Source organism: Kogia breviceps, chromosome 6 (assembly GCF_026419965.1).
Source record: "Kogia breviceps isolate mKogBre1 chromosome 6, mKogBre1 haplotype 1, whole genome shotgun sequence".
Classification (NCBI taxonomy): Eukaryota; Metazoa; Chordata; class Mammalia; order Artiodactyla; family Physeteridae; genus Kogia; species Kogia breviceps.
Genome location: NC_081315.1, coordinates 45,005,372 through 45,028,322, shown reverse-complemented (window position 1 = coordinate 45,028,322; position 22,951 = coordinate 45,005,372). Strand labels below are relative to the sequence as shown.

The following is a 22,951-nucleotide window of genomic DNA, read 5'->3' as shown; positions in this document are numbered from 1 at the left end:
AGGGTTGTTTGATCTGGCTTAGAATTGAAGAGAAATTTATTCTCTCACAGTTCTGGAGGCTGGAAGTCCAAAATCAAGGTGTCAGCAGAGCCATGCTGTCTCTGAATGGCCTCTAGGGGAGGATCTATTCCATGCCTCTTCCAAATTCTGGTGGTTGCCAGCTTCCTTGGCTTGTGGCCACATCACTCCAATCTCTGCTTCAGTCTTCACATTGCCTTCTCTGTTTTCCCTTCTGTGTGTACTTTATAAAGACACCTGTCATTGGATTTAGGACACAACCAGATAATCCAGAATGATCTCCTCATTTCAAGATCCTTCATTTAAGTACATCTGCAAAGGCCTTAATACAGCACTATACAAGGCATGTGTGGCTGGAGCCCGGTGAGTGAGGGTAAGAAAAGGAAGAGATATAGTAAGAGACATTAGGGGAGAGTAGGAGGAGGAGATGCAAAAATGAAAATACTAGTTGTTAAATGACATAATTGTCACTTGAAATCAAAGTATGGACAGTATATGTTATTAGCTATTAAGTGTCTTTGTGAGCATGGACTTAATGTCAGGAGAGATAATCTTCACATCTATTCTGAGCCAAAAAAACCAAGTGATCTATGCTTGTCCTAAACCTGAATGATGCACCTCTATCTGCAAGATTCAGTATCTCAATGCTCTGTGGACAGTGTTAGGTAAACAGTGCCAGTTTTTTCCCCTTTGTTTTCCTCTTTTCTAGGTTACATGCAGACTGGCTTCTTATGGAAACAGTCTATCTTCTGATAGAATCTATCTATCTTCCACAGCACAGGAATTTAGATTTCATTTTTGTCCAAATCAGTATACTGAATTGAGATAAGGTTTCATGGTGTGACAACCACAGCTGTGACTGGATTGTAGTGGTCTGGTTTTGTTTTCCAAAGAGACTTCATCACTGCTTTTTTTTTTTTTTTTTTTTTTTTTTTGCAGTATGCGGGCCTCTCACTGTTGTGTCCTCTCCGGTTGCGGAGCACAGGCTCCGGACACGCAGGCTCAGTGGCCATGGCTCACGGGCCCAGCCGCTCTGCAGCATGTGGGATTCTCCCGGATCAGGGCACGAACCCGTGTCCCCTGCATCGGCAGGCAGACTCCCAACCACTGTGCCACCAGGGAAGCCCATCACTGCTTATTTAAGACTTCCTAGGAGCAAGCAAGCCCATGCTTAAAATGGTATCTGTTCTAGACTGATGCCATGCACTTCTTCTTCAGTCCTGATTCGCTCCAACCCAAGCTGCTTTGCCATTCTGGTTTACTTGAGTTTCTTGCATCCCTTCTCCTGCCTCTTCATCTTTCAGCAGAGGACCAGTCTCCCCTCCTCTCGGATGACACATTAAGAATGACCTTAAGGGGACTTCCCTGGTGGCACAGTGGTTAAGAATCCGCCTGCCAGTGCAGGGGACATGGGTTCGAGCCCTGGTCTGGGAAGATCCCGCATGCCTCAGAGCAACGAAGCCCGTGCACCACAACTACTGAAGCCTGCGCGCCTACAGCCTGTGTGCTGCAACAAGAGAAGCCACTGCAATGAGAAGCCCTTGCACTGCAGCGAAGAGTAGCCCCCGCTCACCACAACTAGAGAAAGCCTGTGCACAGCAGCAAAGACCCAATGCGGCCAAAAATAAATTTAAAAAATAAAAATACATAAATTTATTTAAAGAAAAAGAAAGACCTTAAGGTAATGGATTTCTAGACTTTGGAGTTTTTGCTTATAAACTGTGCCCATGAGTTTCTTACTTTCCTGAAATAAATACTCCTCCAAAGCTTTGCCTAGCTAGAAGCCATTTCTCCTCCAAACTCTAAAAACTCTTACTGTTTGTGCTTTTACTAAAGCAGAGTATGTTTTATTTCCCAAACTAGATCATAAGTTTGGTGAAGGTCAAAACCTATTTTATGGGGCTTCCCTGGTGGCGCAGTGGTTGAGAATCTGCCTACTAATGCAGGGGACACGGGTTCGAGCCCTGGTCTGGGAGGATCCCACATGCTGCGGAGCAACTAGGCCCGTGAGCCACAACTACGGAGCCTGCGTGTCCGGAGCCTGTGCCCCACAACAAGACAGGCCGCGATAGTGAGAGACCCATGCACTGCAATGGAGAGTGGCCCCCGCTTCCCACACCTAGAGAAAGCCCTCGCACAGAAACGAAGACCAAACACAGCAAAAATAAATAAATTAATTAATAAACTCCTACCCCCAACTTCTTCAAAAAAAAAACCCTATTTTATACTTCTTTACTTGCCGTCCACCCCCATACCACTTTTTACCTTAAACAGAGAAGATGCTTGATAAATACCTGTTGAATAAAGCAGCTTTAAGGATAAGAAGTCACTTTATAGTATAAATTAGTAGAGACTCTATCAGGAGGAAAATCAACATCCTTGGATACAATATTTTGTGAAAAGATTTGGAACACTTACCAAAATAATGCAAATAACCAAAACACTCCAATAAAACAAGAGTCTCCATTGTTTACAGTTACATTTTTTCAAGTTAGGTTTATTGAGGTATAATTTGCATTTAGCAAAATTTACCCTTTTAAGTTGTTCATGTCTCTGAATTTTGAGTAATTTTTACAGTTAGGTATCCATTACCACAGCCAAGATATAGATCATTTACCTCACCCCCTCCAGATTGCCTTGTGCCCTTTTATAGTCAATCCATTTCCCTCACCACCAGCTCCTGGCAATTGCTAATCTCATTTGTATCTCTAGAGTCTTTCCCAGAATGCCGTATAAATGAAATCATAAGGTAAGTAGCCTTTTGTATCTGGCTTCTTTCACTTAGCATAATGCTTTTGAGATTCATCTGTGTAGTTGCCTCTATTAGTAGCTAGCTCCTTTTTATTGATATTTAAAGGGTCAGTAATACCCACTTACTGTGGCATATAAAAATTACTTTTAGCAGAAGGCATTTGAGTTCCTGAAATTACTTATCTTCCTAAAAACAGAACTAACATGAACTCAAATCCCCTCCAATAGAGGCCATCCCTGGGATCCACCAGGGATGACTGACTGTTATCAAGAGCCATGAGAAGTCTCCACACCACATGTAAACAGACATTGTCACAAAACTATCCTATCTCCCATCTGTTCTCCTGAGGCCCATTTATCTTTCCAGAAAGTCATTTGTTTTCCCATGAGTGCCCTTTCTCCCTCCCTTTCCCTTATTGAGAACTCATTTGTTTCCCCATAAGTCTTTCTCTCCCTCCCCTTCCCCTGTTAAAATGTTATATAAGCCCCAAATTCTAACTGCCCCTTGAGTCACCCTTTTCTCTGCACCCTCTACATACCTTCACAAAAATGTGGTGATTGAATGTTATCTTTTGCTAATCTGTCTTTTATCAGTTGAATTTGAAAGATCCCAATCACTAAAGAGAGTACAGGAAAAGTTTTAATTTCCTGAGACTTTATTCCATTGTGGGAGTGTATTAAGGTTGTTTTATCCATTCACCAGTTGGACTTTTGGGCTGTTCCCAGTTTTTGGACACTTCCCTACCAGGTCTTTGCATAGCATGAAATTTCAGTTCTGTTCTGAAATGGGATATCTAGATTATATGCTATATGTCTCTATAGGAAACTTCAAGACTGTTTTCCAAAATGGTTGTATTGCAGGAAAGAGAGTGGGGCAAGAGAGGATGGTCATGTTCCAGGTTGCAGGCGAGTCCCTGGGATGGCCACCAAGTGTGGGTTCTTGGCTTTGTGCAGGAAAGAATTCAAGAGCGAACCGTAGTGAAGAGAAAGAAGGTTATTCAGGTAGATACGCACTCCATAGATAGAGTGTGGGCCACCTCAGCAGGCGGGAGCGGCTCCAGGGTATGAGGTTGTCAGTTTTTATAGGACTGGGTAATCTCATAGGCTAATGAGTGGGAGGAGGAGTTTCCAGCTATTTGGGGGAAGGGGTGGGGATTTCCAGGAATTGGGCCACCGCGCACTTTACGACCTTTTCTAGTCGGCCTTGGAACTGTCATAGTGCATGTGGGTGTGTCATTTAGCGTGCTGATGTGTTACAGTGAGCATATACTGAGGCTCAAGGTCTAGTGGAAGTCGACTTGTCTGCCATCTTGGACCTAGTTGGTTCTAACCAGTGTCTGTCGTGTCCTCAAGATATGTCATAATTTTTTTTTTTTTTTTTTTTTTTTGGCATACGCGGGCCTCTCACTGTTGTGGCCTCTCCCGATGCAGAGCACAGGCTCCAGACAAGCGCAGGCTCAGCGGCCATGGCTCACGGGCCCAGCCGCTCCGCGGCATATGGGATCTTCCCGGACCGGGGCACGAACCCGTGTCCCCTGCATCGGCAGGCAGACTCTCATCCACTGTGCCACCAGGGAAGCCCTTGGGTATGTCATTCTTTTAAAGGTTGTGCCCTGTCCCCTTCCTGTCTCATTTGTAACAGTTTACATTGTCATTATTAATATATGAAGTTTCAGTTGCTTAGCATCCTCATCAGCACTTTATATTGCCCGCTGTTTTACTTTCAGCCATTCTGGAAGGTGAAGTGATAATTTGAAGACAAATAAGGAAAACATATAGGTTCACTCATCAAAGAAACATTTATTGATAAAACCAGTTAACTTTGGCTGGGTTGCTACACTTTGTCAGATGTTTGATTTTCTTGACTGTCAGGAATAAAATCATGTGGAGAACGTATAACACAGTTCTTTATCTCAAGGTCCTCATGGTCATGTCAGAAAGACATGGGAAAGAAAGTATGTGCACAAGTGCATTTCCCATGGCACTTTGGGAGCACAGACTAGAAGCATTTTGCCTGTTTCTCAACGGAAGAGAAAGGCTGAGAGAAGTTGTATTTTGAGTCAAGTCCCCTTTCCTCTAAACTGATGATGAGCTTTGTACATTAAAATGTCAGTCTGGGTTTTCAGTATTTGAAAAGCAATAGAAGACAACAATGCCTCTCCTAGCCAGAAGATAATTAATGTTAACATAAAAATATACTTAAAAGTTAAGAAAATGTGGTCTGAAGAGACTTCTTACCTCAAATACCCTGTCTGTACAGCCATTGAACAAAGTAGCTCAACAGGCCCAGAGGAGTTTTCAGAAAGGAGTGCTGCTGGGGCCAGGAAAGAACAGAGGAAGCCTGGAGAGTTTGAGAGAGGTAGAAAGATCAGCGGACTGGTTGGAAATCTGTGTCCCTGGATCCGAGTTCCAGAGGTGCTCTAACTAGTTGTGCAAACTTGGACAAGCCAAATGCTTGCAGGCCTATTTGTTTTCATCTATAAAACAACTTGGACCTCTAAGATCTCTTTCAGTTGTGACATTTTCTGGTCTGCATACCATATGGAGGGAGAATCCTAGGAAGAAGGATAATAGGGAAGGCAAGAGCAAATAGATGGAATGCAGGGGAGGGGCAGGGCTGTGCAGGGAGAGGGTTGTGTGGCTTGTATTTAAACAGGGGCAAATGGAGGGACCCTTGAGGCCCAAACACTCTTAAATTTCACCAAGGAAAATCCAAGGAAAGACTGGTGTATGGAACTAGGAGTGTGTTAGGAATACAATATGCAGAAGAACAGGAAGGGAGATTTTCGACAGGAAGGCAGCACACAGGGACCGGTGATCTGAGAGCATTTATTTGTCCATTCAACAAATAGCTATTGAAAAGGAGATATTTTAGGGGCCACTCAAAGAGGCAGGCCGACATTTAGCAGGAGGGAAGTCTGTGATGGGTATTGAACTGGGGGTACCAATGGGGTATGAGGGGCTCCATTTTGAAACTGTGACACCAAGCTAGGATCCTGTAAATTTAACAAACACACGTTGAGTAACTACCATGTTACAGGCACTGGAGATAAAGACTAATTTCTCTGCCCTTCTGCACCTTGGTTCTAGTAAGGAAAGATAAACAATAAAATGGTAAATAAAATGAATAAATAAAACACATGTCAAGTTCGTTAGTGATAAATGCTAATAAGAAAAACAAAGCAGGGAAGGACAGCAGGATTGGGTGTAAAGGGAATGGGGCTGTAATTCTATTAAAGAGTGTGGCCACTGAGAAGATAACATCGAACCCAGGAGGGGAGGGAGTGAGCGGGATGGACAGAGAGGTACTGGATAGTCTTTCAGAAAAAGAACAGCAAGTTGGGAGAGTAGCCAGGGTTCAAGGAGGCCAGTGAGGTGAAGGGAAGAGGAACGAGGGAGAGTAGTTCAAAATGTGGTCTGGGCCCCATGAGGAGGCAGGAAGGATCCCGGCTCATTCTGGAGCTCCCTTGCTCACCTCCTTCCCGTCCTTCAGCATTTAGGGAACACCTCTGTGGCTCAAGCTGCAGATACTGTCATGGATAAGACACTGTGTTCCAGTTACCAGACCAGAACAAAAGGTCGGGGCCCAACTGGCAGCGAGGGTAGATGAAGCTGCCATCAACAGCACTAGATCAGGCCTTAAATCCCTGTCTTCAGACACCATCAGTCTTGAAGCCAGTGTGGCTCAAGTCCTACTGGTGGGTCTCCCCACAGAGGGCAAAAGAAGCTACAGAGAAGAAACTAGGGTATAGTGAACTATAAAAATACATAATTTTTCTAGAAAACACCTGCAGGAGATTCAAAATTTAACAGAATAAAAAGCACCTCAGATTTCTAAGCTGCTGAGAATTTTAGACACCACTAGTGCAACCTCTTCATTTTTTGGACAAAACTCAAGAGATGAGATTTCTTTTTTTTTTTAAATTTTATAGAGGTGTAGGTGATTTACAATGTTGTGTTTAATTTCTGCTGTACAGCAAAGTGACTCATTTATACATATATTCTTTTTCATATTCTTTTCCATTATGATTTATCACAGGATATTGAATATAGTTGCCTGTGCTATACAGTAGGACCTTGTCATTGATCCATTCTAAGAGAGGTGATTTCTCAAAGCAACAGAGGAAAAGAGAAACAGTTCTCTAGCCTACATGGTCAGTACAGTGTCTAATTTATCACCATTTTTTAAACTTCACCAAAAGTTTCAGAATAAGGTTGTAGAGAGCACAAAGCAATATTCTAAATTATGTTGTAAGTTCACTGTGACCTAAATAAGAAATAGAAATTGTGCTGACTCAGAGGACAAAAATTTCAGAGCCAGAGTTCAATCCCTACATGATCAGTTATATCAGGAGGAGATTCCTGGAGGGGCAGGCATTGACAGGTACTATTGTAAATGTAGGGAAAATGGGAGAAAGGCACCAAACATAAGTCCCTAACAGACCAAAGCCATCTCTGGCTGGTGACAGCAAGAATAGACCTGAAACCCAACAACATCAGGATGGAGATGTTGTACCCTTATTTTTAAACAGCACTAACTTTATGTAATATGTAACATTTAAGGCAGATATTGTTGTAATTCAGTGTAACATTAACATAAGTTCAGTCAAATTAAGCTCTTTTCTAAAGAAAAAGTGAAACATGGTAAGGAATAAAAAGTACATGGAAGCTCAAAAACAGTATTAAACCAAACTTGTGAAATAAGTCTCTAGAGAAAAATATTACTAACAGCATATGATAATTAAATTTTTTAAATGATGAATTAAATATATGGGAAAAAATCCATATTCTTAAAATAGGAAAACCAGAACTCATTGACATTTTAAAGTCTTTATTTGCAGAAGATCTTAAATTTTGCTTGAAGCAAAGTAAAATACAACCTCTTGAAAAACAATTAAGGATTCAAGTTTATAACACTAGTTTCTCCCAAGGAGAGTTCCTATTGATTTGTAACTTGGCCTTGAATTTGACCTGTGGCCTTCATGTCAGGATAATTTGGGTCACTCTGAATATGCCATCTCTTGAACAAGGGCCTCTACTAATTTTAAATGAATGCAGCTGCCGATTTGCCATTCATTTATTTGCATCACAATATGTGGGAATAAATTTGCAATTAATAAAACATTTCCAGTAACAGACTGAGGAAATGAAGAACATTTATCTAGTAAGTTTAAAAAGATGTTTCAAAAAAAAAAATGATGTTTCATTTTTGCCTTTTTGGACATGAAAAAGGAAAGAAAGTATATATCTTTGAGGTATTGATTGAGGCCAGAATTGTTCCCTGGGCTACGGCATCTAAAAAAGCCATGCAACCTCAAATTAGATTTTAGTTAAAAAAAAAAAAATACATTTTTTAACAAAGAATAAATGTTGAAAATTTTGTACCAGTACTACAAAAGTTTTTTTCCCCTTTTTTCTCTCCTTCTTTCCTTCCTTGTTTCCTTCCTTCCTCTCTTTCATTTTTCTTTCTCTTTTTCTTTCTTTTTTCCTTCCTTTCTGCATTTCTTTCTTTTTCTCTTTGGTTCAATGAAAATGAATAGTTCTCAAGTTTGATTTATGGAGAGGGCTTGCATTTGATATTAGGAATCAAAACCTTTGGTAAACACATTGGGGCCTTCATTCCACCTTGCTTCTGACACTGCAAAATTAATAATATATTGTCTAGATTTAGGGAAACAGTTCTACTGAGGAGTAGACCAGGGGAGTAGGGAGTCTGGAAGCTCTCTCATAAGCTAGACAAGACAAATGAAGGAACTTGAAAAGAGAAGGAACTGGGGAAGCTCCAGAAAAATTTAGGGAAGCCACAGTGGATGGGTTTTGAGGCTTGCTGTTTTCACCATGTGAAATGTTCTTTCCTCTATTTTCCACCTGTTGAAATTCTAATTCTCCAGGACCAGATTGGATAATCACCTACTGTGAGAAGTTTCTAGATCCTCTTGGTTAGAAACTATCTTCCTACTCTAAAGCCTCCTAGCACTTGCTGCTACCTTTATTATAATTCTAGTGATGGTCCAACTTTATCTAGATCTGGTTAGCCAGTGCCTTGAATACTACACTAAGAGGTTTAGAGGGAGCCACTAATTTTCTGAGGAGAGCTGTGATTTAAGGTATCAGAGGCAAACTAATAAAGCATTTCTGGTGAAAACAGAAAAGAAGGGGTGCATGAAACTACTTTCTCTCTCTCTCCCTCTCTCTCTAGCATATTACTATGTACCAGGTAACATGCATGGTTACCCCACTTTATAAACGTGGAAGCAGGTTATTATGGGACACTTGCTCACGAAGCAGCTGCCATGTGTTTAACACCCTTTTTACCCTCTGTAACCTAAGGGTAATTGCTACACTGAAATAGTGCTTCGAAGGTTCAGCAATGACCTGCTATTTTCTGTGTCTAGGGACTTGTCCCCTCTGTCCTCATTCGTGAATTTTGGGTCCACGATCTTCCCAAAACATTTTCTTCTTACAACTCACTGATTGAGGTTTTTCTTCTTACATATATACATATATATGCCTTACAAATTTTAAACAGTAAGAAAAAAAAACCTCAATCAGTTCATATATATATATATTTTTTTTTTGTTGTTTGTTTTTTTCTAAAGAAGCTTAAAACGAAGCTTATTGGTTAAGGGAGGCTATGGGTGGAGACTTGAAGAGATTCTGAAAGGTATTTTTGAGCGCTTTAGACTTGAAAGTGCTGGTGACAATCCTTCTAAAGAGAATGGTCAAAGTCTGTAGATTTTTCTTTTAACAGCGACTTTCTCGTGCATGCACTCCAGGGCTGGGGGATAACTTTTCTGTTGTTATTTTATGAAGGAAATCAAGAATGAGAGCGGAGCGCTCTTCTCTTTAGACCTAAGGGTCAGAGTTGGGGGTCCGAGGAGATTACGGACCGCCACCTCTTGGCGCGACCTCAGCACAGCCGGGGCCCAGAGCAACCTCCTTCGTCCAGGGGCGGGGCAGGCCAGGCGGCCACACGCGGGGGCGGTGGAGGGGGCGTGTCCCGCGGGCGCGCGCGGGCGGTGGAGGGGGCGTGTCCCGGGAGTGGCGGCGGCGGCGGCGGCGCGGGCCGGGTGCGCGGCGCAGCCTTCTGTGCTGGAATGTGCGGCTCCCGAGAGCTCACGGCGCAGGAGCAGAGCAAGCGCCGCCGAGGCCCGGGGCCCCAGGTAGCGGCGGCGGCGGTGGCCGGGACGGCAGGGAGAGAACCGGAGGCCTGAACACTCTCTGCAGCCCCTCTCCTCGGTCTTCGCGGGCCTCGACTGCCCCAGCGTCCAACTTTTCCGCCTTCTCCCTCCCCTCCCCCGAAACTCCAGCAACAAAGAAAAGTAGTCCGAGAAGGAGCGGCGACGCGGGTCGTCGCCTATCCTCGCCCAGGAAGGCCGGTAAGCGTGGCGCGGTCTGGGAGACGGTCGGGTGGGGGCGGCGGGCCAGCCGGGCGGTCGTGGCGGCGGTTGCCGCGGGAGGGGGAGGGCGCGGAAGGACGCGGAGCGAGGCGCTGTCCAGGGCTGATTTGCAGATACTGTGGCTCCGGCGGTGGCGGCCGCGTCGGGCGGGGACTGGCGGCTGAGCGGGATCGGGTTACACCGTCGCGGGCCGGGGGCTGGGCCGGGGGCGTCGGAGGGGAGCGGTGCGGCGCCGGGACCCCCTCCCCAGTTGAGGCCGAGCCGTCGTCTCCGCGCGGGCCCGGGCGTCCCTGGGAGTCTTGTCCTGAGGCCAGGAGCGGAGCTGCTTGGGGCCCTAGTTCTGAAACTTCCTCTCGTGCTCCTCCTGCTCCAGATCCCGCCGCAGCTCCTTGCCTGCCGGCGGTCCTCCCGCCCCCTCCCTCTGCGGCCTCTCCCTTTCGCCGGAAGGCGCCGTTGAGTGCGGCCGGGAGGGTTGAGTCAGCCTGGGGCTCGGGCGGTTCTGCCAATGGGGCTGGACAGCGATTTCTGCGCTCTGGCCTCCCCGTCGCCGGGGCCCTCTGCGCGGGGCCCCCTAGCCGCCGCCGTCGGCGGGGCCGGGGCGCGCGTCCCGCGGGGCGCCGTGGGGGAGTGAACCCGCAAACTTCCGGGGCGCTGGGGGCCCCCTCCGGCGCTCGGGGCCCGGCGCCTCGGGAGGGCGCTCGCGGCGGCTTCTCGGCCCCCTGCAGAGGGCGAGCCTGGGGCCGGCGAGCAGCCGGGACGGCGGCGACGCGGTAACTTTCCTCCCTCTTCCAGGACTCGGGCGCGCGGGCCAGGAGGGGGCAGCCTGGACTGGGGAAGACTTGGCCTGGCCCAGCGGCACCCCGAGTTTGCCTGTCTTGCAGGCTTTAGTGTTGGGGAGCCCAGGGAAAGGTTCAGGACGAGTGTGGCGGCAACTGGTGTGTCAGTGGTGCAGTGAGCGGGCCTAGCCGAGAGGAAGCGAGAGCTCCCGAGGTTGCAAAGAGCTGCTTTGTGTTTGGTACGTATTTTGAGAAAATGGCCGAATGCCTATTTCAGTTAGGAATGCCGCCGCCGAGGCAGGCGCTGGTGGCAGCAGCACGTAGGAATTCGCGCAGCACGTTGGGCTTTCGGACTGTGCTTGGACAGTCTTCCCGACCAACGTTAAAATCCCTTTGGGGATGATAGTTAGGGTTTGGGAAGAATTAGAAATTACCGAGTAGTCTGTCTGGGCTGTTACGTTAAACCCTTGGACAGCGTTTGCTTTGTGTGATGGCATTTGATTTCAACTTTTGTTGGTACCTATGACTCAACCGGTTTGTGTTTATGCACTTGGGTGAGACGGATTACTTTTTGTATTTTGGTTTTAACATTTTTTTTTAGCCTTTGCCACCTATTTTGCTTTTTCTGATTTGCAGGAGAACACCTAATTTGTGAATAACACCTTTTAGATTGGAAAGTAAAGTGTGAAGACGGTTTATAAAAAGACCAACACGTTTTCAAGGTGATCTTGTAATGGCTCCGCTAGGCAAGTGAGCCAAGTCAAGCGCAATGCAAGAAAGTTCCTGATTGCGGAGATGACTTGATCGGCTATTTTATATGGGGATTTGAAAGTTTCTTTACTTTGATTTGTGATCTCTTAAATACACCAAACTTCTCTTTTCACAGGAGAAAAGATCCGTAATTTTTTTTAACTTTTTAACAGGTCGTCATCAAAAAAAAAAAAAAAGAGAGAAAGGGAAAGAAACTAAGTGGTACTTTTAATAATATAGTTGATCCTTGAACAATACATGAATGAACTCTGCGGGTCCACTTATACGTGGATTCTTTTCAAGAAATATATTGTAAATTTTTTGGAGATTTGCAATATTTTGAAAAAATTAACAGATGAACCATGTAGCATATTAATATAAAAATTAGGAAAGAGATGTTATTAATATGTAAAATATATGTAGATACTAGTCTCTTATCATTTGCTGCTATAAAATAACAAAAATCTAATAAAAGGTTAAAATTTATCAAGACATACACACACAAACTCATAACCAACCACACGAGTGCCATTCACAGAAATGCAAAGATTCATTATTAAATCATAATTGCTTAAAATTAACTGTAGTACATACTGTACTAATGTAATAATTTTGTGGCCACCTCTTGTTAATTTTGGTGAGCTCAAGTGTTGCAAGTATCTGCTTAAAATGCCAGGTGAGGTAATGATCTCCATGTGAGCAGGCTCTCCAGTAAATTGTGTGGCAATAAGAAGCCACCACTCACGGTTCTCGCATATTTTTCATCCTGTTCAGTGCAATACCAGAAACCTTGAATTAACATCATGGACCCCATAGTGCCACTTGTGATGCTGGAAGTGCTCCCCAGAAGCAGAGTAAAGTCAAGACTTTACAAGAAAAAGTTGAATTGTTTGTTGTGTACTGGGGTAGATTGATATCCGCACTTGAGGTTGCCCACTATTTCAAGATAAATGAATTGACAAGGACCAATGGTTTAAAAAAAAAAGGAAATTTGTGAGGTCATCACTGCAGCTATGCCAGCAGGCCTGAAAACCTTGCATGTTTTGGGAAATACCTTTTTATCTCGAATTTAAAATTCAATTTTTACATTGGTGCAGGATTGCTATAAGTAACGCATACCAATGGACTCTAAATATGATTTGAGAAAAAGCAAAGTCATTATATGATGACTTAAAGCAAAAGGAAGGTAAAAGATATAAAGCTGGAGAATTTTATGCCAGAAAAGGTTGGTTTGATAATTTTAGGAAGAGATTTAGCTTAAAACATGTCAAGATAACAGAAGTAGTGTCTGCCAATCAAGACGCAGCAGACAAGTTCCCAATCCACTGGTGGCACAGTGGATAAGATCAGTGCAGGGGGCCCAGGTTCGATCCCTGGTCAGAGAACTAGATCCCACATGAATGCCGCAACTAAGAGTTTGTATGCCACAACTAAGGAGCTGGAGAGCTGAAACTAAGACCTGGCGCAACCAAATAAATAAATATTAAAGTCGTTGATCACAACATTGTAAATCAACTGTACTTCAGTTAAAAAAAAACCTGTTCAGGCTGCTATTCTTTTTCCTCAATGACTTTTTTTTTAATTGAAGTATAGTTGATTTACAATGTTGTATTAATTTCTGCTGTACAGCAAAGTGATTCAGTTATACATATATATTAAATTCTTTTTTTATATTTTTTTATGGTTTATCATAGAATATTGAATGTAGTTCTTTGTGCTATACAGTAGGACTTTGTTTATCCATTCTATATATATAGCTTACATCTGCTAACCCTAACTTCCTACTCTATCCCTCTCCCAACTCCCCCTCCCCCTTGGCAACCACAAGTGTCTCAAGGTTTTTAATGCAGACAAAATTGCCCTATTATGGACAAAAATGAGAGGACATTTATTAGGAAGAGAAATGAGCACCAGGATTTAAGGCAGGAAGGGATAGGCTAACTCTTCTGTTTTGTGCAAATGCAGTGGGGTTTAGGGTTAGGACTGCCCTTAATATATAAACTGCTAACCCCCAAGCCTTGAAGGGAAAGGGTAAACACCAGCCACCAGTCTTTTTTAAAAAAATTAATTTATTTTATATATATTTTGACTGCGTTGGGTCTTCTTTGCTGCATGTGGGCTTTCTCTAGTTACAGTGAGTGGCGGCTACTCTTCGTTGCGTTGCGTGGGCTCTAGATCGCAGGCTCAGTAGTTGTGGCACGTGGGCTTAGTTGCTCCGCGGCATGTGGGATCTTCCCGGACCAGGGATCGAACCTGTGTCCCCTGTATTGGCAGGCGGATTCTTAACCACTGTGCCGCCAGGGAAGTCCCCAGCTGCCAGTCTTTTGGTTGTACAACAAGAAGGCCTGGACAATGAGAACCCTTTTTGTGCATTGATTCCATTGATACTTTGTCTCTGAAGTCAGGAAATACATTGCCAGTAGGGGACTGCCTTTTAAAGTAGTTTTGATTTGGACAGTACCCCGGGCCACCCAGAACCCGGTGAGTTCAACATTAATCATGTTGAAGTGGTCTGCTTTCCCTCAGACATAACTGTCTCTAATTCAGCCTCTAGATTAGGGAGTCTTTAAAGCTCATTACACGTGGTAGTCTATGGAAAGATTGGGAAGATTGTCAGTGCTGTGGAAGGGGGGAACCCTGATAGAACATCATAAAAGTCTGGAAGGATTACATGATTGAAGTTGGCTGTTATAGGAAGAGCTGTGAAGACCGTCAAGCCCCAAACAGTAAATTCCTGCTGGAGAAAACTGTGTCCAGATGTTGTGCATGACTTACAGGATTTACAACAGAGCCAATCAAGGAAATCATGAGATTCTGGATATGGCAAAAAGAAAAAGAAAAAAGGTGGAGGATGAAGGGTTTCAAGATAGGGATCTTGGAGAAATTCAAGAGCTAATAAACACATCAGAGGAATTAAGATGACTTGATGGAGATGAGTGCTTTCGAACCAGCGCCAGATGATGAGGAATAAGATGCAGAAGAAGCAGTGTCAGAAACAAATTGACAGTCTGGCAGAAGGGTTCTGATTATTCAAGACTGGTTTTGACTCCTTTCACAGCATGGACCTTCTGTGATACAGGCACTAAAACTAAAGCAAAGTGTTGGAAGGATTGGTACCACATAGAAACATTTTGGGAGAAATAAAAAAAGCAAAAAAGTCAGACAGAAAAATTAGGATGTATTTCCATCAAGTTACATGAGTGTGCCTGGCTCTCCTGCCTTACCCATCATCTCCTTCACTTCTTCCACCCCTTAGACAGCAAGGCCAACCCCTCCTCTTTCTCCTCTCAGCCTCCTCAGTGTGAATGACGACTAGTAGGATGAAGACCTTTGTGATGATCCACTTCCACTTAATGAATAGTAAATAATCATCATATACTGTACAGTTAGTGAACTTATCTGTTGTGTGTGTGTCTTGTGAAAATCTAGTAACTTTATGGCAAGAACCCTGAGACGTTATTGTGTCATCATCTTTATCGCCTACAGGTTCATTGTGTAGAACATGGTATGCAAAACCTGTATTGAAGTGGATAGCCTATCCTTACATTGGTATAAGGTGACTGATATTTAATATAAAATTAATTATGTGTTAGTTTTCCTACTGTTTTATAACTTTGCTTTCACAAATTATAGTACCATACAGTATGCCTTTCTCTCTCCTACTTGATCAAACTGTGTATCAGCCTGTCATCTCAGGTAAGTGGCTTTTTAAAAAAAATGTGACATTTCCAATGCTCTATGATAAATATAACTGTAATACTTACTATATGCCATAAAATTTTTATAAAGATTCATTTGCATGTACATTAGACTACTAGGGGATGCAGTTGTGTTGATTATGTTAGGTTACCATAAAGCAATCATATTGCTGCTTCTTTGCTGTCAATGCATAAATGTTATACCTGTAAATAAGTATGAATTTCTTTTTCATATTTTCATTTTTGATGTCTAGTGTTAGTAATATGTTTAACATCAACAGTATTGTATCATATAAGACAAGATGGATGTCTTATACACATGTTGTACACAAACTTATGGTATCAATAAATACAGTACTTTAAATATATTTTCACTTATGATTTTTTTAAGTGCTGAAAATTTTTAATCTTTCTGTCATTTCACAAAACATCTTTTTTTTTTTTTCCCAATTTATATTTTGGCCATGCTGCACAGCATGTGGGAACTCAGTTCCTCAAGCAGGGATTGAACCCACACGCCTCGGCACCCCGCCATTGGAAGCGTGGAGTCCTAACCACTGGACCGCCAGGGAAGTCCCCATTTCACAAAACAACTTTCGTTGACATTCTACAAATGATACCATCCAATAATGTCCCAATACTTTCTTCCTGTGAAGATAGTTTATATATATTTTTGACTTCTGTAATATGTGTTATTTCTGGGAGATTTTTCAGAGAAACTTTTGACCTTCTATCGGAGATATTAGGTCTTCTTGATTTATTTGTTTTTCTCCCTCTTCAATATAAGCAGTTAGGATTGATGTGTCATTTGCCAAGGTACCAAATTTTTTCAAGGCCTCTGAAGTATTGTTATTTGGGGAAAGATTGAAAATAATTTCAGTAGATAGAATTCTTGTCTTCATTTTTCCCAGTTTGTAGAGGTGAACTGCTTTGTTTGCTGCCACAAGTATCTGAAATGGATTGACAGTCACTGTAGGGTTTATTAACAAGCCATCAATGTCACCTTCCATGGCCTTTATTCTCAAGCATTTTTTACATCATTAAATAACAGAAGGGTCACCCTGTGTTTGGGAAATGGGTCCAGCTGATGTGTTAACTGCATGTCATAGATAAGCAGGATTCAGCGGGCTCAGAACCCCAGGACTAGCTCCCTGTTCTGCAAGCTACTTTGTCACAACTTTGGTGAGTCGCAGGCTTATCAGGATGATGTATGGCTGCTAGGCTGTCAGCCCTCAAAGGGAGAGACTGAGCTGATTATTGCCAGGCTGCATCCCAGGACCAGGCCTCGGAAGGTGTTGGATAAATGAAGGCGTCAAGAATCACGGGCATCACCTGGAAAATCACAGTCATGGGTGCTGGCGTTGAGTCTCCCGTTCCCACTCAGCCCAGCCCGGCCTGGCCGCTCTTATGATTTTCTTAATAACATTTTCTTTTCTCAGCTAACTTAATTGTAAGAATCCAGTATGAAATGTATGTAACATGCAAAGTACGTGTTAATCTGCTCTTCGGTAAACTTCTGGTCAACCGTAGGCTGTTGGTAGTTAAGTTTTTGTGGAGTCAAAGGTTATACTCAGATTTTAAGACTACACCAGGGAGTTAGTGCCCCTAGCCCCTTGTTCAAGGGTCAACTGTAGTTTATTCTTTTTGGAGTTAGTTGAGTTCATATGAGATTTAATCCATTGGCCAATTATTACAGGCTTCTACTTTCCAGACTGTACTTAATAAGTGCACAGTTGGCTTTTGAATTTTTCCCCTTTCTGATTCAGACCAGTAAGCTGTTGAAACAGGAGATGGGAGGACAGCATGTTTGGAATTTATGTATGGAATTCATGTATGGAATATAAAATATAATTTTAATTAACACTAAAAATGAAGGTTACTTATATTTTTCTACCAGAGAAATTAAAAGTGCTTGAAGGAAGGCACACTAGTGGTAGATCTAGTTGATGATGAGTTGTGTCAAACACTTGATAGAATTTTTTGTAGTGGGTCATAGAAATTTTTTTGATGGCTGCAGTAAAGAGAATTTGGAATTATAAAAGTATTATAAAGGCTTATTTTCAGTAGTTAAATGAAGCTGATTGAGTTTCAAGATTATATGGGAAAATGTATTTTTTTAAGTTACGAAGAATTACAGTTACATTGTGGTTTTAGACCAGTGAAAGTTGTGTTTAAACTGGTGTTTTCGTGTTATTTTGTCTCGAATGCAGAACCCCGTTATGGCCACCCAGGTAATGGGGCAGTCTTCCGGAGGAGCAGGTCTGTTCACCGGCAGTGGCACCATGGGCATGGCCTTGCCTAACGACATGTATGACTTGCCTGATCTCTCCAGAGCTGAACTGGCTGCGCCTCAGCTCATCATGTTGGCAAATGTGGCCTTAACTGGGGAAGTAAACGGCGGCTGCTGTGATTACCTGGTTGGCGAAGAAAGACAGATGGCAGAATTGATGCCTGTTGGGGATAACAACTTTTCAGATAGTGATGGAGAAGGACTTGAGGAGTCTCCTGAGGTAAAAGGCGAGTCCCATGGGCTGGAAAACATGGAACTGGAGAGTTTGGAACTCAGTGTTGTCCAACCACAGCCCGTGTTTGAGGTGTCAGCTGCCTCAGAACCGTACAGCGCAAATAAAGATCTTCCTCGGGAAACACCTGTAGCAGAGGACAAATGCAAGAACTTGAAGACCAAGCCCTTTCGCTGTAAACCATGCCAGTATGAAGCAGAATCTGAAGAACAGTTTGTGCATCACATCCGAGTTCATAGTGCCAAGAAATTTTTTGTGGAGGAAAGTGCAGAGAAGCAAGCCAAAGCCAGGGAATGCGGCTCTTCCACTGGGGAAGAGGGAGATTTCTCCAAGGGCCCCATTCGCTGTGACCGCTGTGGCTACAATACCAATCGCTATGATCACTATACTGCTCACCTGAAACACCACACCCGAGCCGGGGACAATGAGCGAGTCTACAAGTGCATCATTTGCACATACACCACAGTAAGCGAATATCACTGGAGGAAACACTTGAGAAACCATTTTCCAAGGAAAGTATACACGTGTGGAAAATGCAACTATTTTTCAGATAGAAAAAACAATTATGTTCAACATGTTCGAACTCATACAGGTAAGAGGACCTTTCTCGTTTATAAGTGTACTCTACCCCCGAAATGAAACACTTTAAAAATGAAAAACTTCAAACATCTCAGAAGTAAAGACAATGCCCCGCTGCACCCATGGGTCCCCATCACCTATACTCAAGAGGTACTAATATTTTGTCATATTTGGCAATTCAGTTTTTTAAGTAACAGCTTTATTGAGATATACTCCACTCCCACACGATTCATCCATTGAAAGTTAGAAAGCATTGGTTTTAGTGTGTTCACAGACTTGTGCAGCCAACACCACAGTCAATTTTAGGACATCTTTACCCCAAAAGGAAACCCCTCTCAGTGGTTGCTCCCCATTTCTCCCCTGCAGCCCTTAATTATTCACTTTTAAACTGACTTTCATTAATGGGTCTCATTTTTTAAAAGCAATGTTTGTAACTACTGATAGTTATGTTAACGTTTTCCTGATATGAATTGGTACCTTTGAGGACTGATTACTGATCTGAACAAAATGGATAGGGTAACGTAGTACTCTACTCTGCATCAGAAGTGAAAAGGGGCTCTGGAATGCCCTTTGCATCATATCCCTTTTGTAGTAGTTGTCTCTGCAGGACTGAACCCCATGCTGAAGTGAGTCATCCTGAGGAGAGGAATTGATGTTGTTTTGCTTAAGTGGTAGACATAAATAAGAAAACTTGCAGATGAAATTCCATTACAAGAAAGACCATGTGTAGCAAGATTCCTGAGCTCTAGTAGATGGCTTCTGTGTAATTTAAAGCTTTACAATCTAGTTATGTAAAAGAATTTGCAATCTCTTTGGAATTTGTTGTAACCTGTGATTGATTGTCTCCAGGCTTCGAAACCATTTTATTTCAAAAGTAAAAAAGTACAAACACTTCACAATTACATAGCATAGGAAATGAGAGTTATTTGGGAATCCTACACCATTAATCACTTAACAGTTTTAATTAAACTGTTAGACTAAACTAACCTCACCTGCAATATCATAAAACAAATCCCAGATACCATATATTCTTTAGCCGTAAGTACTTTATGTCCTTTCACAGTTTTGTGAAAACCTTGGGGCCTAATTTAGAATTGGCCATAATCTGTAGAGCTTTCAGGTAGTAACTGTGACATATGGTAAAAGTGCATGACTTTTATGTGTACACCTTTATGAATTTTTTAAAATTGAGGTATTATTGACAATGATGAAGTTTTACAAATATATATACTCATAGCCACCATGCAAGTCAACATAAAGAATATTACCATTGTTGGGACTTCCTGGTAGACCAGTGGTTAAGACTCTGTGCTCCCAATGCAGGGGGCCTGGGTTCGATCCCTCGTCAGGGAACTGGATCCCGCATGCTGCAACTAAAAGATTCCTGCATGCTGCAACTAAGACCCAGTGCAGCCAACTGAATAAATAAATAAATATATTTTTAAAGTATTTAAAAAAAGAATATGACCAGTGTTCTTTGTTTTATTAAACTTTGATTTTTTTGGTGTCAGTTATATTTTGATATTTTCAAAATTGTTGAGTCACTGAACAATTTAAAAATTATCCCCCAAATTTAAAAATGTTTTCAACAGTAAGTCTAAATTAGTTGTTTTAAGACATTTTTAGAATTAAAAAAAAAAAGGAAAATGGAGAGAACTGGAAAAATTTCAGTTTTGTTGTATATTTCCTATTTTTTTATGTATACTTTTTTTTTAAGTAGGATCTCTACTTTTTGCCATTTATTTTTTTTTCTTATAGTGGTTTATTTTCACTTAATTATAGTCCAGGTGACTAATTTTATTTATTTATTTATTTATTTATTTTTGTTTTTGTGTGTGTGTGTGTGTGTGTGTAATAGGCGGGCCTCTCACTACTGTGGCCTCTCCTGTTGCGGAGCACAGGCTCCGGAGGCGCAGGCCCAGCCGCTCCGCGGCACGTGGGATCCTCCCGGACCGGGGCACGAACCCGCGTCCCCTGCATCGGCAGGCGGACTCCCAACCACTGCGCCACCAGGGAAGCCCTGGACTTAATACATTTAAAAAAATTATTTATTTGTCTTATTTTTGGCTGCATTGGGTCTTAGTTGCGGCATGTGGGATCTTTTGTTGCCGTGCGTGGGCTTCTCTCTAGTTGTGGTGCAGGGGCTCCAGAGCACGTGGGCTCTGCATTTGTGGTACACGGGCTCATTAGTTGGTGGAGCTCAGGCTCAGTTGCCCAGCAGTATGTGGCATCTTAGTTCCCAGACCGGGGATCGAATACACGTCCCCTCCATTGGAAGGTGGATTCTTAACCACTGGACCACCAGGGAAGTCCCTGTCTTAATACTTTTTAAAAGCTTTTCCCCCCGGAATTACCTAATTTGTGGTTTTTTAAAAGAAAAAAATTTTGAAACAATTTGTTGGTGTATAAACAGAAGGATAGTATTTTGATTATGTAAATTCTGAGAGTATCAGTGGTATTAAACGCATGGTTCTGAAGTTGTATTTATGGAAAATTTCATCTAGTGCTGAAGAGCAGAGATAAGAAATGATCATGAACAGGAATCGCTTGTTTCTTATTTCTCACTTAGGTAGCCTGCTTTTCAAGTTCACTTAGTGGGTCTCTTATGTTCCTGTATTGAGGGCTTAGTGTTAGGTGCTTTCTTCTGCTCTCTGCTAATCTTCAGAACAATTTACTGAGGAAAACAGGGTGTTTACTGAAGGCCTAAAGTGATATGCTCAGGGTCACATACAACTAAGATTCAAAGTTCCGAATCTCATTTCTATAGGTAGTTATCATGGTCGGGGGCTGAGGATTTTCATTTGAGTCTTCAGTCAAAAGATTTTTCATTTTGTGGTCTCGATATTTAACCAGTTCACAAATTCAACTTTTTAAAAATTAATTTTTATTGGAGTACACAAATTCTACTTTAAAAGATGACATTAAAAAAAAGATGACATTTTTGCCTATATGTATGACTGAAAAATTACTAGTGTTCCTAGAGTATTTATGCCTTTTTTGGTGAGTTGCACAGATAGAAGCAATCTGTTTTGTTATGAAGAATTTTAAAATAAATTATCCTTAGTGGATTCTTCATGTTAATCTGTAAGGGTATTAAAGTTTTCTTCCATTAACTTATTTATTTATTTATTGGCTGCATTGGGTCTTCGTTGCTGCACGTGGGCTTTCTCTAGTTGCGGTGAGCGGGGGCTACTATGTTGCAGCGGCAGGCTTCTCATTGCGGTGGCTTCTCTTGTGGAGCACGGTCTCTAGGCGCCTGGGCTTTAGTAGTTGAAGCATGTGGGCTCAGTAGTTGTGGCACGCAGGCTCTAGGGCGCATGGGCTTCAGTAGTGTGGCGCGCGGGCTGTAGAGCGCAGGTTCAGTAATTGTGGTACAGGGGCTTAGTTAGTTGCTCTGCAGCACGTGAGATCTTCCCGGATCAGGGATTGAACCTGTGTCCCCTTTATTGGCAGGTGGATTCTTAACCACTGTGCCACCAGGGAAGTCCATATGTGTCTTCTTTACAGAAATACATTCAACATTTTTTAAGCTGTTTTAAAATTCTAGGTGAAAGTAGGCATTTTGTTGCTATAATGTATTTACAGCTAATCTATAGCTACTGGCTAATAACAGCTGAATAGTTACTAGGAACACATTTCACAGTCATCAACGCATTCTGTTTGTTTGTTTGTTTATTTATTTATTGTGTTGGTTCTTTGTTGCTGCTCGCTATCTTTCTCTAGTTGCAATGAATGGGGGCTACTCTTCGTTACGGTGCACGTTACGGTGCACGGGCTTCTCAGTGGCTTCTCTTGTTGTGGAGCAGGGTCTCTAGGCACGCGGGCTTCAGTAGCTGTGGCTCGCGGGCTTTAGAGCACAGGCTCAGTAGTTGTGGTGCACGGGCTTCGTTGCTCCGTGGCATGTGGGATCTTCCCGGACCAGGGCTGGAACCCATGTCCCCTGCGTTGGCAGGCGGATTCTTAACCACCGCGCCACCAGGGAGGTCCCATCATCAGTGCATTCTCTTTTTTTCTTTCTTTTTTTTTTGTACTCGTCTTTTCCTTATCCCATTTTTTAAGACACATCTATTACTGTAACTTATAGTGTAGACAAAATAATAACTGATGGTTATTGAGGGCTTTATGTGCCAGGCACCACGTTAAATGCTCTGGATATATTATCTTGATTTAAATTCTCACAATTCTAGGAAGTGAAGGTACTATTACTTTTACAGATGAGGAAGCTTGCCTGAGGTCATAATTATTACCTTGTGGCTAAAGAATATATGAAAACAAATTAGCAAGCTGGTTTTTTGATATGTTTTCTGTTTGACAGCGTGTTTCCAAAAAATACACATTTTCTGCCTTTGAGTCTTAAATTCTTTAGTAAATCACTGGCCTCTCATCTTCAGTTGCTCTCAGTCCCTGTGGCCTTATGATTATAATTTGTTTTAACATTGAGCTGACTATTTTATAAA

The 22,951-nt window shown here is 42.5% G+C and overlaps 1 protein-coding gene and 1 pseudogene across 10 annotated transcripts in view; one reads left to right on the top strand and one right to left on the bottom strand.

The window, feature by feature from the left end:
* The window catches only part of LOC131758721 (RE1-silencing transcription factor-like), a 236,927-nt gene that overhangs the window by 201,552 nt on the left and 12,424 nt on the right, over window positions 1–22,951 (top strand). For 4 of the 10 annotated variants that reach the window (XM_067035763.1, XM_067035762.1, XM_067035761.1 and 1 more), the window contains exon 4: window positions 17,604–18,507. In XM_067035763.1, coding sequence (XP_066891864.1) covers window positions 17,613–18,507 — 895 coding nt within the window. In that variant the 5' untranslated portion in view covers window positions 17,604–17,612. Of the gene's footprint in view, window positions 1–9,806; window positions 10,149–10,961; window positions 11,185–11,581; window positions 11,668–15,181; window positions 15,252–17,603; window positions 18,508–22,951 lie in introns of those variants that run through there. The other 6 variants (XM_067035765.1, XM_059067153.2, XM_067035758.1 and 3 more) reach the window with 6 other exon arrangements.
* LOC131758730 (EKC/KEOPS complex subunit TPRKB pseudogene) lies at window positions 15,976–16,495 on the bottom strand (annotated as a pseudogene).